This window comes from Alligator sinensis, unplaced genomic scaffold, assembly GCF_000455745.1.
Source record: "Alligator sinensis unplaced genomic scaffold, ASM45574v1 scaffold768_5, whole genome shotgun sequence".
Classification (NCBI taxonomy): domain Eukaryota; kingdom Metazoa; phylum Chordata; order Crocodylia; family Alligatoridae; genus Alligator; species Alligator sinensis.
This window is the reverse complement of record NW_005841991.1, coordinates 952,235-966,794: the sequence shown is the minus strand read 5'-3', so window position 1 is coordinate 966,794 and position 14,560 is coordinate 952,235. Positions and strand designations below refer to the sequence as shown.

The window sequence follows — 14,560 nt, the reverse complement described above, 5'->3', positions numbered from 1 at the left end:
GGATCCACATCCCTCAGACCTATGTATACAATATCAGGTGCTGAGAGGCAAGGCTTTAGCCAGGAAAACCCAGGAAGCTGTGGCATCTGCAAGCAGAAGGTGGATACACAGCTTTATAATTTGACTGTTGGGTGTTTGACAAGCCTGATGCTTAATATTCCCCAAAAGTTCACTGTGAAGTGCTTTGCATCTCACTTATTCAGACTAAAATCTTTCCAAAGCAAAGTGTTTATTTGAAAATCAAATGCTTGGTACTAACTGCTGATGATTGCATAATACTTTGGAGAGTGGGTACGGGACTAGAAGCAAGGACAGGTTTATCAGTAATTCACTACACAACTGAGCAAGTTACTTAACCCTTCTGTGTCAGCTGTGTCCATTTCACAGGTGGATATACTTCTAGCAAAATCTTTAAGACACTTTAAATATATGGATGAGAACCACAAGAAAGCCACAGTGTCTGCCTCCTATACACAGAGCTTTAAAAATTAATCAGATGGGACATGATATGCTATGAAATGTCCTTGGAAACAGGATTTACTGTATATTAAGTGGTTAACTACAAGTCAGACCACCATGAAGGAGTAAAGCAATGGCATTAAGGTACAATAGACTAGCTGCCAGGGTCAAATCTAGTGATAAAGCACTTATGTAAGTTCTAACCAAAGCCTTCAATTAACTGAGGAGCAGCAGTCAAAAGTGCCCTGGGGTAAGGGTGAGACTGGCAAGTTTGTGAGCAGAGGTAGGTGATGCCATTGTATGGGTTGAAAGTGTCTGGTACTTTATTCACCTGGGCCAGTTTTGTAACTGGAAGTGATATTTATAGATATCACTTTAAATAGTGATATATATATCTCACTATAAAGGGGATATATATCACTATAAATATCCCCTTTTGTACAAGAAGGGAAACAGCCTAGGTCAGTGGTCTCTTAAACAGTGGCTTCTGGCTTGCACACACCTTTTTCAATGAATTTAATAAAGTTGCTTGTCTGAAATACTGAGAGTTGACTTTATTCTGATCCAAAAACAATGATCAGTGCTTTAGACAAACTGCAGTGTCTTTCTAGCATCTTTGGTGAGGCATGCAAAGTATCTTCAGATTCATGCAAATAGCTGGCCCAAGGAATAGCAGGAGTCCAGAAAACAGCTACTCCTCATCTGCCACATTTGTACAAGGCATCTTGGTGATGAGACAGATGGTGCTTAATTCTACAAGTGACTCAGCATGAGTAACTGATGTCTATAAGGATGGATGGGCAAACACAGTAGCGCTGAACTGCTTGTCCCTACAGGCAAGCTAGGGATATCTTATTTATCTGGATTACAGAAGTGGCAGTGGAGATGGAAGGGAGCAGGGCAGGTCTTAAAATTTGCAAGGTTAGGTAAGATACTATATATGCATAGCTCCTATTTAAGCCTTTTCCACCTTATGTCCCCGTGACTAAAAGAAAAGACTGTTCTCTCTTGCTGTGCGTGCATCCTGATCAGACTTCTGACAGGTACAACAGGAGCCAAAGCCCAGCCATAGCAGCTGAGGATGTGAGGTGAGTAAGCAAAAGTGGATTGCAGCCTTCTACCCTGACAGAAGTACAGATGCAGGCCTTTTACTTAGAAAGGGTGCATACAGAAAGGCTGAGTTAAGGGTCAGAGCCATAGCTAAGCCCAAGTTATCATCATCATCAATGGTACTAGAAGTGTGCCTACTGGAGTGAGCACAGAGTTGGAAGGTGGGAACTCCTATATTGCAGTTGTAACCTTGAGTAAGACAACTTGTAGGACCATCCAGTACCCTACCCTTTTGAAGGGAAAAGGGATTAGTTTGTTGGAGAAGGCTGCAGTATGCAATAGAGTATAAACTATAGAATATGCATCAGACTTCTGAGAGCAAGATATGACCAGACGGAAACTTTAAAACACCTTTTAGAATCATCTGGAAGGAGGAAGAATAAGCTACCATCCAAGCATCAGCACAGCTGGTCTGTTCAACTGGGGTAAGTAAAAGACCTGTTCATATATAATCCTTCCTTTGGTAGTTCATATGTACAGCCAAGTCAGCCAGAGTGAAGTTAAAGTAGTACTACTGATTAATCAGTGATAAGTGTTAGCAGTTGATGACAAATGATGACATTTCTTGCCCCAGTGGGAAATCATACTGTGGTCCAGTGGAGCAGAACAAAGATGCAGAGCTCTTGCAAATCAGGCCAGCTAATGTGTGATAAGCTCCTGAAGTGTGAAACAATTGGTATTGCTACTTGTCACTATGCGCACTTGCAGGTGGAGGGAGAGCACATCTTTCAAGGCTAGCCTGAGCTTCTCATGGGGCAGTGCAGGGCTAGACTGGTCCCTGTCTAAACCCTTTTCTGCTTCCTCCGTTTCACATTACCTAAATTTAGGTTGTTCTTACATCTTTCTTACTTACTGACCCCAGAGGGCCATCACCAGTATTATCCTTTCAACAGCTTTCAGAACCTTGCTCTTTTGTCCCTCACACAGGAAAAGTCCAGTTAGTCAAAAGACAAAGTGTTTGGGAGGGAAGGTTACCTAGAGAGGTGGCAGAATCTCCATCCCTGCAGGCTTTTAAGGCCCAGCTCAACAAAGCCCTGGCTGGAATGACCGAGTTGGGGATGGTCCTGCTCAGGTTGGACTAGATGACCTCCTAAGGTTCCTTCCAACCCTAATTTTCTATTAAACAAACTGTAGACCTTTTCTTTCCTATAGGAAAAAGCAATTTGAGATTTACTTTTCTTTTTCTCCAGCTCTGAAAGACTCACTTGACCTGTTCCTTTCCCACCTAGGCAGCTGTTGGCCCCTGGTCAAATGTGTCCTTTCCTCAGTGTTCTCCTTCTTGTGTCCTCCATGGAGTAGAGATGACCCTCTGAGAGCTTTGAGGCATCTCTTCTGTGGGTAGGAGTTTGGGTGTGTGTTTAACGCTAGTATGCCCAAAACAAAGGATTTCAACTACCAGAGGCCCTCACTGATGCCCATGTCCATCCTCTCAGGATGTCTTGGCATAATTTCCTTCCCTTCTGATGCAAGATATGTTGCAAGGAATATTAGTATCCTTCCTTAAACCTCAGGCATAACCTCCAGCATGAGACATAACCTCTGGCATGGAAGGTCAACCTTCATAACAGACTGCACTGGGTATGTGGCATGTCCAACCACATGTTGTTATAGAGGTTCTGGACTACAGCTGAAGCAGATCAGTTATAAAGGCCTTAGGTCATCCTAATATTTAGTCTCTGATAGCAGCTGTGTACAGGTCAAAAGCTCTTGTTAAATTGACCCCTTTAAAAAAGGCAGAGGTTATCTTTTGGCAGACTTTTTTTTTTTTTTTTTTTTTTTTTTTTTTTTTTTTTTTTTAAACCAAGCAGGCTCCAGCAATCCTGAATTGTAACAGTGTAGCCAGTCAGGAGAAACTATGCAGGACCTGCCCCTGACAGGCCTCAAAGTTGTCAAAAAACAGGGAGTAAGAAATACGTAAACTATGAAGGGAGCAGCTACCAGCTGAGGATGCTCAGAACAGCTCTTCCAGACTCCCGTTTTGGCTCGCGTGACAAAATTGTTGCTCGCATACTGTGACCGTCTTTTGGCTGGAAAAATACTAGGAGCCAGTGTCTAGCTGCTGGCTAGAAGCCCCTGCTCATCCATTAAGTGCTGACCTAGGATTGCCCAGGGTGAACTAATGAGACATGAAGCTTCTCTATATCCCAAATAGCTATATTTAGGACACCACCCCTTAACAAGAGCCTCAGAAACCAAGATTTAAACAAGGGACTACCTCTGCCCTGGAGGGAAAGCCTACCAGGAGAAGAGCAAAGTGCATTATGGGAGGGATTAGATTATGCTGCCAGCACATCATCTCATTGGGAAATAAAGGGCGGGGAGGGGATGAGAGTCTGCCCCTTTCATCAGACTTGAAAATGAACAGTGCTGTGCAGTTACGTCATCGTACGTGTAAAAAGTCAGAGCCACTTACTTTATCCTGGAGCTCTCGCAAGAGAAATGAGACTGGTTGTCCATGGAGGTTTCCAGACTGGGTTGTGAGTGGGGTATTGACATCAGCATGTGCGTCCACCCAGATCACACAGAGGTGTGGGCACTGTCGTGTATGGCCACTAATGGCACCAAGCGCCAAGCTGGAGAAGACACAGAGCAAATCTTTACTCAGGTTGGGAAAACATACATCCCCTCGTGAACACATTCAGAGTGACTGTAACTCAGGGCAGCCAGCAAGGTTGCCTTGTTTTATATAAAGCTGTTTGTGGTGAGGATGCCTCAATGAGACCCACCATTACCACTGAGACAAGCATTTCTGAAAGATTTTAAGGAATGAGAAGTAAACTGGTACTGGGAGATAGCTTAGTGGCACAAGGGACAAGCCCTCAAATTTATTTTTAAGTATGTAAAAAGGCAGTAGGTCGCATGTTGCCTGACCATGTACATTTACGCTAAAAGGGCAGCTTCATTGTTTTTACCATTGCCAAATTCTTCTGAAATGTGCAATCAGTCACTTCTGTAACTCTCCAAGATTATCTTTTTGTTGCCCCCTTCAGTACCTTGGTTCTCACAGGGTTAAAAATGCTATTTCACCACATGATAAGTGCTACAGAGGGGGAAGATAAGATTTTCAGCACTGCAAGGACTAGGAGTGGCAGAGATTCACTGATGTGATTGCTTGAAGAACTTGGATACAGGCTTTCAGTTATTTCTATTCACTTTCAAGTAAAGTTGCCTGATCCAAGCCCTGTGGCACTTCAGTAATGAAGGAGCCACCTTCTTTCTACCCCCGTTTAATTCTCTATTTTGATTTACACTACTAAAAAGACAGTGCCCTTGCCAGAAAGCAGGGTTAATCTGAAGATTAAGACAGATCAATGACACTGAATGCATCTCAGCTCACCTGTGGTCACCTCCTATGGTTACACAGCTATGCCCAGCAGCCACTGCTCCACTTACAGCATCAGCCAGCACTTGGCTGGCTAATCCCACAGACCGTGGGTATTTTACCAGGTTGTTGTACAGCTCATCATTAGGCACCTGAGTAAAATTCAGATCTCCAAAATCATATACTCGGCAGCCTGAAAAAAAGAGAGCAAAAAAACAAAGGGATGGGGAGCTCATCTTGGATTCAAGTACCCAAACAGGCATTCAAAATACAGTCCTCTCCAAGTTTAACTGGGTAAATAAACAATATGGATGTGTGATGTAGACTGAATGACTAAAGTGAATTAATTGGTTCTCAAGAGCATGTAAGTGGCTACCCTTGAAACATCTCATAGCTTCAAAGGTTATAGAGCTCAGGGTAATATCCCCCTTCCCACATTTACAGATATAAATAGATGAACCAGTAAAAACTTATCTGGAAAGGGAAGGGGGAAAATAAGGAAATGCAAATTTCCCAAATTTGACATGGAATTAATCCACATATGCTCTCTTATCAACCTAGTCATTTTTGTACCGCTGCCAGATCCTGGCTAAGATCAAAAGTACCAAAGCCATCATAAAGGCAGCTGTTCTTACGGCTTTTTCCAGCCACCTACAAGCAGGATGTACGAACAGTCTGGTAAAAGACACTATTCATTTGCCTTCGTGAAAGCAAAGAGAAATTGTTTTACTTTAGATTCTGTGATGCTGCCTAATTTCCAGCTTGCTAGGGGAACATAATCTATAGGCTATATCAATCAGGCTCAGGTTGTTTGAGGCCTGAGAAAGAGAAGATAACATATTGGCAGATACCAGTTTTGAGAACAGATACACCTCCATTTCACAAGAGTTGCAAAATAGTCTCCCCTGTGGTTTATGCTCTTTAGCCCACTACAGATTGTCAGGCTGCTGTCTTCCTTGGACAGGTTTGCCCATGAGTTAGTTCAAACACAGCATTGGTTTGGCCATGAAAGAGAGAGAGCTCTGAAACATGAAGACAGCTTTGGCCCGAGCCAAGCACTTTACCCAGCTCTGCAACACAATCACCTCAAGGGTGCTCCCCCCATCCCTCTGGGACATAGCTGACCACATCAGCAAAAAAATGCTGAAGGAGTCTCAGATCTACTCAGCAAATGGCAGGGGTTGCTAGGTCTCCAGTTTCTTGTTAGATTTTCCTGAAAAGCCTCTCCACACATATACACATCCTTCTCTTTTAGTCTTCCTTAAAAAGGGATGATGAGAATAGGTGAAAAGGACTGGAAAAACACTAGTGGAAGCAAGACAAAAAAATACAGGAAGGCAGGCATGCAGCAAGTATCAAGTATCCTGGGCAGATACTCTCTGAATAATTGAAATTTTCCAAGTTCCTTTCATCTGTCACAGTGTTTAACAGAGATCAAGCTCATATGGGCAGGTGCCCGCAAGTGACTTGCAGTAGCTTAGAGATCATGATACAGAAAGGTGGCTTCATCCCTCCTGTACAGAGAAGCGGAGCACAAGGCTGCCCCTCTTCTTATTCATAGATGCTAGGGTCGGAAGGGACCTCAATAGATCATCAAGTCCAACCCCCTGCATAGGCAGGAAAGAGGGCTGGGTCTAGATGACCCCAGCTAGATGCTTATCTAACCTCCTCTTGAAGACAAGAGGGAGGGGTAAAGAGATGGGATTCCTACAGTTGATCATATCCTGATATTTTCATAATCAGTATGTTTTTTTCTATTACACAGTTCTAAAAATACAGCCCTAAGGTAATTTCAGTAGTGTAAAATAAGGGACTACCCTCCCATACAGGATTTTGACAAAGGTGGTTTTAAAAGTTCAGAGCTATCCTGAAAGCAAGCTAATGGGTAAGGGGTTGGACTTCAGAAAGAGTTACCTCCCCATATCCTGCTATTTTTTATGGACATAACCTTATTTAAAAAAATCAAACAAACAAAAAAAAACCCACAAAGGGATTTGGGGTAATTAGCATCCGTTTTTAACTACTAGAGGTTACTTACTGCAATCACCATCAAATCCATAAGCCTACACAAGATAATTTGTGAAAAAGCTGGATGGTACATGCCTTTGTAAACACCAAGATAGGAGCTGCTATATCTGAGAAGCTCTTGTGGTCACCAGGACTCTAAAGGTGTCTCACCAATTGCCCTGGTTTGTGTGATGTCTCCTCTCTTTATGGTATTTGTATATAGACAAGTGCTTTAATCACTCTCCAGCATTAAAGGCAGAAAAAAAGCCACAGTAAATGGCCAAAGAGGGATAGGTCAGCTGCCTGGGTTTCCTCTCCTGGGGGAGTGTGGCTCTTACCCACACCAAATGCTTCCTATAGCTGCAGAGCCCAGCTCAAGCTTTCTTGGACATCCTGCATATTCTCAGCAATCACCACCGCCACCCCCACAGGAACAGGCAACTGCAGGCTCTCATCCTAGCCTAGAACCGTTAGGACTTACTCCTTTCTCTAGAGTATTAAATGACTACTACACATCCCCCTTGAAAGACTAGAGTTGTGTGCATGCGCTTTACAGACAAGGAACCTATGATGAGTTAAAAAAAATCTGCATATTAGCACAAAGAACAGCAAGGAGGAATGTGTTGATACTTGATAGTAAACAGTGTGGGATATGAAATATGTATTTATAAATATACTCACTAGGGCCAGGTGGCTGGCTGGCCTGACCAATCAGCCAGGGGCCACAGTTAGAATGGAGTTGAACATGTAGTTCTAGCTTCTATTCACTTCTCTGCCTGCTACGTGGCAGGCTGAACAAGAATTTATGGATGCTTTCATTTCATTAATGTCTAGTTTACTTGCATTTGTCATTTTTCCAATCAATTTCTCCATCAAGCCCTTACACACTAGAACAGGGGTCAGCAACCTATGGCTGGGGGTGAGGGGTGCACTTCAGCAGTGTTTGATGGCAGGAGACTTTCCAGCGTTGGCTTGCCGTGTGCCCAAGTTGGGTCATTCTGGCTTGCTGCCTGAAAAAGGTGCCAAGTGCCACACTAGAACAATGATGCAATGTTTGGACTGCAGTCCGATAAACACAACGTCATTTGTTTATCAATGACACTTACCAGTGTATTGAACCATTTCAGGATAACATTTTAATTGATTTTTAGAATTTCTAAAACCAAGACTTACAGCTACATTTTGTCATCCAGTTTAGGAACATGGAAACTTCCATGCTTGACTATACCAGTGATTCATCCAGACTAGTCTTAAAAAACAACAACAACAAAACAGAACAAAACGTAATTTGACTGTTAAACAAGCACATAAGGTTAGCAGCACCTCGAGAGAGAATTGTTTCCCCTCTATCCCTCACAGAAAGGCATTTGAAACACTTTAAATGAAGGATGCTAAAATGTAGTAGCTCCAAGTTGAAAGAGAAAAACAACCAAGCAAAAAACCTCACCCACCCTTAAAATCATACTGCTATTCCAGTAACATAGCCCTACTCCAACATTTTCTCCCAAGAATTCCAAAGCACTTAACATGTCTTAGTATTACAAGCCTCTGTTAATTGTTATTAGAGCAAAAGATGTGGAAAACTGAGGTACAGTGTAGTTAATTAGCTTGCCCAAGGACATACACAAAAGTATACGAAAGATCCAGGGACAGAGCAAAATCTCGTGTGACATCACTGTAAAAAGCCACGTCTATGCTTCTGTTTCCTATATCTCCATTTGAATTAATGTTTTCTACGGTTAAGAACAGCAGCCATATCTTATACCTAGTGTATAAGATTTGCATGCAAGTGTGTGCACAAGACAATTCAACAGCACGCACACATCCCTCTGCTGTCCCACAGTCAGCATCTTAGGAGATTTCCTTTTTGCTCTTCTACCTTCCTTGAACCTTCTTTTTTAGATTAGTAGAATCTACTTGCCTTGCTGTTATCAGTCTTAAAATAATTTTTAAAAAAAAAAATTTTAAATGAGTGGCTAGACTGTTCTAAAAAGAAAAAATGGTGCCAAGAGACAGGTGGGCAGTTGCAAGTCAGCTTCCATGTATGCATCAGCAGCACCCAAGCAGTTCTGTCACTGCCCCTCCATCCTGAACTACAGCATTCTCTGCTGTTCCTGAATATAGACTGGCAGTTGTGCCAAACTGCTTTTATTCATGCAGGGAAGAAGCATTTTTGGAAAACATGGGTGTGAATGGAAAATTCATTATGTTTGTGACCCAAGCAGTAAGCAGCAGTTTAAACAACGAATGAAAGGAAGACACAGCTTGTTAAGGACTCAATGGTTGACAATTTAAGTGAATTTTTCTGGTTTGCATGAAAATTAGGACTACAGTCTTATTTGTCAATGCTACATCTAAAAGGGATTCTGAGCCCACAGATGAAGAAATAATTCCCATTCATCCCATTCTACTCAGGAGAACTTTTACAATCTTTTCTCCAATGCCTGATGATGGGCGTTTGTGCCCAAACGCTTGCAATTAAAGAATTTTTTTTGAAAAATCTTGTTGCTCTAATAAAAGATATCACCTCTACTATGAGTCCCGATTGCTTTTTTCTTTAGACCAATACGACTACAACCTGGATACCTTTTATCCTCAACACTTCTACCCACTTGCTATTGGGCTAAAGCTGCTTCTTAGGCTAAAATCAGACTTTCTCTGGGGACAAAGCCTTTTATCCCGGGATCCTACAGCTATACGAGCCCACTGTCCCACTCTAAACCAGTACGAGGTATCCAAGATATCATTCCCTCTTCTCCCTTTACAATCATGACTTAAGTTAATTGCCATTCAACCTGCATGCGTACATGCATGCACAATTGTCCTGAGCCAGTTTTGATGCTCATCAAAACCCAGGATAAACCCGATTTCTGTTTTCACATTTGGATACCATCACCCCCTACCAAGACAAGAGATAACTGGGTACCTCTGTATAACAAAATGAGTAAGAGGGAAATCTCAGGAAAGCATAACAAAAGATAGCAGGGGCTGGATTAGTTAATCTATGGTGAAAGATTAAAAAGGATGTTAAATGAATTTGGCTAAAGCTTTAAAAAAATAAAAGCCCAAATAAAATGATTATGAAAATATTTTCACACCAATAGATAGTTTGTATTCTTATGAAAAAACGTTCCCTCCTGCAGCGTTTAGGCTGCACCTCCAACACTTCGTTAGTTATTAAGAAACGTGAAATTTGAATGGAATGAAAAGAAGAATCCTGTACACTGCCTTTGTGGTTCAAAACAGATTGGAGCAGAAAGAAAACATGCTGCCTACTTTACCTATTTGATAACATTCTTTGTCAAAACAGAAGCAAAGTCCCTAGTAGTGGACTTAGTAGGGTATAAATCAGGGGTGGGCAATTATTTGGGTTGGAGGGCCACTTAGGGAGCTTTGGTGACAGGCTAGGTCAGTAACCCCTCCGTCTCCCCCTTCACAACAGCTCACCAAAACTCCCTAAGTGGCTCTGTCTCAGGGCCTGATCCCACACTGTCACCACCTGGTGATCCTGGGGTCTCCATGGAGGCCAGCCCAGGACCCGTGTGGGCAGGGTACACTCACCCAGGTAGATGGGATGGGGCCGTGGTCAGGTGGGAAGCAGCGTGGGTGCAGAGCGAACAGGCCAGGGTGCTCAGGCAGCAGGGCTAGGCCTGGCAGCAGTGGCAATGACACTAACGGTGGCAGCCAGGAGCCACTGCTGCCAGGAAGCAAATTTTGCAGCTGTGCCAACCCAGCCCCGCTGTATGCCTGGGGATGGTGGGACTGGCCACACATGCCACAGCCCAGGCTGCCCCCCCACACTTGGGCCAGGCAGGCTGGATAAAAATCTCTTGGTGGGCCATATCTTGCTCACTCTTGGTATAAATTGACCAATAAGGTCTCTAGATTTTGCTGCTGGAGGCAACTCATTGCCACAAGCGGCATTTCATGTAGAGGTGGTTTACCTATGTCAGAAAAGTCATGTTGCCAATCTTGAAAGTAGTGCATGTAGCCACCACGTTGGGAACCAAGTTGGCTGCTGTGAATTCACATTTTGGTCAATATTTCAGCCCCCAGTAGGGTTAGAAAAGTAATTAATGACAAAACCAACATTGTATGAACTGAGGAGATCAATCATAACATTTTCAACATGGCAGTCATGTTGGATTCCAAGATGGCTGCCACAAATTTACAGTTTTGCTCATTATTAGATACCCAGAGAGATTTATCTCCCTTAAGCAAATGTGACAATAGAGCCGACAGCATCATGGCACCCAGCAAGGCACGGAGAATCTACAAGATGTATCATGGTCTCAAAGTAGGTTCGCAGTCAATGGTTAGCCAAAGTAGAAGAAACGAGGCATTTGTTCAATGTAGAACATTTGCTGAATTCAACACCTGTTATGGCAGTATTCTTGATAGACATCATGTTGTGTTGATCCTGTGCTGTGTGTTAGGTTAACTATGCCATCAGCAGTTTTGCAAACCTTGTTAATGTGCTCTATTTCCTGGTTGGTTGAAATGTTTACAAAATGGGAGATTAGTTGTCTTGACCCCTAATCCTCCTTCCTTTGCACTGTAGGAGCAAAAACTGCTAAATCCTTCATACATTCCAGATATACTGGAACCCATCTTGTATAACTGGTATGATCATGCACAGCTGTAAGCGGAAGCATTTGTTCAAAGGCACATGCCACGTTCATGCCAGTTTCCTTCATGTTCAGCTGTGATTAAGCATGAGAGTATTGACTGTTTCCAAAAGGTTCATTCAGTATTTGAACATACCTTGATGCAAGTGTTCTTCCACAAATTCTTGAAGTAAAGTGACAATTGTTGACCTCATTCCTTCTCGCTTTGCAGTCATCGTTTCTGAATGCAACAGCTATGCTACTGGAAAGGCAGTTAATGGTATCATAATCTAATCCTTTGCTTGAACTGGACAACCATACAATTAATTTGTTCATCAGAATATACCATATTGCTTCAAATGTTATTTTGTGTGCTTTTATAGCACGGTTGTACAATTTTCCTTTCATTATGTTGGTGGCAGTGTTTTCTGGAAATAATCTACCTCCTGTCCAACCACCTTCAAGTCATAAAGCAGTGAAATGCTGATCAATTGCTGTTAGGTAAATGACAATGATATGGAAGCCTTGCAGCTGAATGATTACTCCTTCAGTCTCTTTTGATCGAGCCCATGCAGGTTTTGCAATACAATGCCCGATCAAATGTTATGACTGTGTGCTGTTGTCCCAGGCATCCAGTAATTGTTTTACACTGCATGGACAGTCCAAATGGTGTTGTACTCAGATGGTGGTGCAGGCCATGTGAAACAAAAATCCAACAATTGATGATACCACCATCAGAAAGAAACTGGTTAAACGCTCTCCATACTGGTACGGCAACGTTCTCCTGGTTGTTGGTTGATATTCTACCCAGTATTCATGGTAGCTTTGCTGACATCTGTTAAACAGCTGTGTTGTTGAGCTTTTCATTTGTGCAACTACCCATACAATGGACAGGTGGTTTCAATGACTCATTATAGATCATCATCGCCAGAACAATTTGTTAAATTCAGGTGGTACTTCTTTCAAGGTTCTTTTCCTTATTACATTGGTGCTTTCTTCAGTCTCAATTGGTTTTGATGGTCCTCTTTTAAATGCTACAAATTTGTGTTGCATTAAATGTTTGTTTTCTATTTGCTGTCTCCAAGATGTTGATGTTGTCCAGTGAAAACTGAACAAAATGACTGGGAATTAGATTCCGTAAGAAAACAACTCAATTTTCCCGCAATTTCTTTAAGTTTCTCAGGAATGGTGGTCTTAACGCAACGAACTGTGCTATACAGTATGCTGCATCCAGCATTGTGGAGACTTTATACCAGCTTCTTAGATCTAGTTACATGATGCATCAGCAAGTTTAACTCAACATGTTTTGGCATTAGCTTTTTGCCCTTTAATTGCAGGTAAACCAAATCCTGACATATATTCAGTACATTGTCATCTAGATTCTTATCTTGCGCACAGCTTTCAGCAATCTAAGTTATCACTGTCATCTTCCAAAAATCAAACAGATCAATGTGTAAAGGCCTATCAGGAACACAATTTTGGGTTTGTTCTTCATTCAAGTTGCTGTATCCCTTGTACAGCTTTACCAGTTGTCACAGTTTGGAAGATAAGTTGGTGTTGAAACTGAACGGCTGTCTTGTAGTAAGACTGAAGTTCTTGCTGCATTTACTTCAGTGTGGTCAGAAGATCTTCACACCACCTTCATCTTCTACTAAATTGCAATACCTTTCGAGTATACCTTTCAGACTGTACACATATTTCTGTGGAAAACCGGCATCTAGTTCGTCAATCACTTGAGGCTATGCTCTTGCTTCAGGAGAAAGAAAAATACCTTCTTATGCAAACTCCATGTGCGAATGGGAACAAGAGACTTCTTGCTTCCATTGTTCTTCCTGCCTGCATTCAGGATGGTAACGTGCCTCAGCAGCTATTAAATCTTCGACACCAATTCAGCAACGCAATACTTCATTCTTCTCTGCCGGTTTGTGTATTGCATTGGCCAATTCAAATGACAACACTCAACTCAGGCTCTTCTTCATAGACATTAGGGCTAGAAGGGACCTCAGAAGATTAATGAGTCCAGCCCCCTGCCCCAGGGGCAGGAAGTCAGCTAGGGTCAACAGTTCCCAGCAAGATAAGCGTCCAAATGTTTCTTAAGAGTGTTCAGAGTAGGTGCTTGCACCACCTCTGGAGGGAGTCTATTCCAGGCCTTGTGGGCTTGGACAGTAAAGAAGTTTTTCCTTATGTCCAGCCTCAAATGGTCGTGGAAGAGTTTGTGACCATTGGATCTTGTCATCCCTTGGGGCACTCTGGTGAACAGCTGTTCCCCCAGATCCTGATGCACACCCCTTATATACTTACAGGCTGCCACCAGTTCATCCATGAGTCCGCACTTTTCCAGGCTGAAGTGTCCCATGGCTCTCAGCCTCTCTTCATGAGGCCTGTTCTCTTGCCCTCTGATCATGTATATGGCTCTCCTCTGGACTCTCTCAAGCTTCTCCACATCCTTCTTGAACTGTGAAGCCCAAAATTGGATGTAGTACTCCAGCTGCAGCTTCACCAAGGCCAAGTAAAGTGGGAGGATAACATCCTGCGATTTTCTTGAGAAGAAGCATCTCTGGATGCAAGCCAGAGTTCTGTTTGTTTTACCAGCTGCAACATCACATTGGTGGCTCATGTTCATCTTGTGGTCAATCATGACTCCCCCAGCCCATGTCAGCCATGGTGCTAGCAAGCATAGCACTGCCGAGCCTAGAAGTGTGATGCGGGTTTCCCCCCACCCCAGCCCAAGGTGGAGTGCCTTACATTTTTCTGTTTTGAATGTCATCAGGTTTTTATCCATCCACTTTCTAAGCTTATCAAGGTCAGCCTGGATCACTAGCCTATCTTTGGGTAGGGTAAGTTTGGTGTCATCGGTGAACTTGGCTAGTCCACTTCGGACACCAGCATCCACATCATTAATAAAGACATTACAGAGTACAGGTCCAAGGATGGAGCCTTGTGGGACACCACTGGTCACGGAGCGCCATGATGATTCACTTCTGTTGACTACCACTCTCTAGGTCCAACCTCAGACCCAATTCAGGACTGTCTAGAGGAAGCAAGAGTTGTAACA

The 14,560-nt window shown here is 42.9% G+C and overlaps 1 protein-coding gene across 1 annotated transcript in view; it reads right to left on the bottom strand.

Moving 5' to 3' along the window:
* The window catches only part of ARG2 (arginase 2), an 11,535-nt gene extending 2,099 nt beyond the window's left edge, over positions 1–9,436 (bottom strand). The window contains exons 1-3 of the mRNA XM_025201352.1: positions 4,907–9,436; positions 3,983–4,142; positions 1–86 (exon numbers count right to left, since the gene is read on the bottom strand). The exon at positions 1–86 is cut by the window's left edge and continues 2 nt beyond it. Coding sequence (XP_025057137.1) covers positions 1–86; positions 3,983–4,142; positions 4,907–5,154 — 494 coding nt within the window. The 5' untranslated portion in view covers positions 5,155–9,436. The remainder of the gene's footprint in view (positions 87–3,982; positions 4,143–4,906) is intronic.
* Between the last annotated feature and the right edge of the window lie 5,124 nt (positions 9,437–14,560).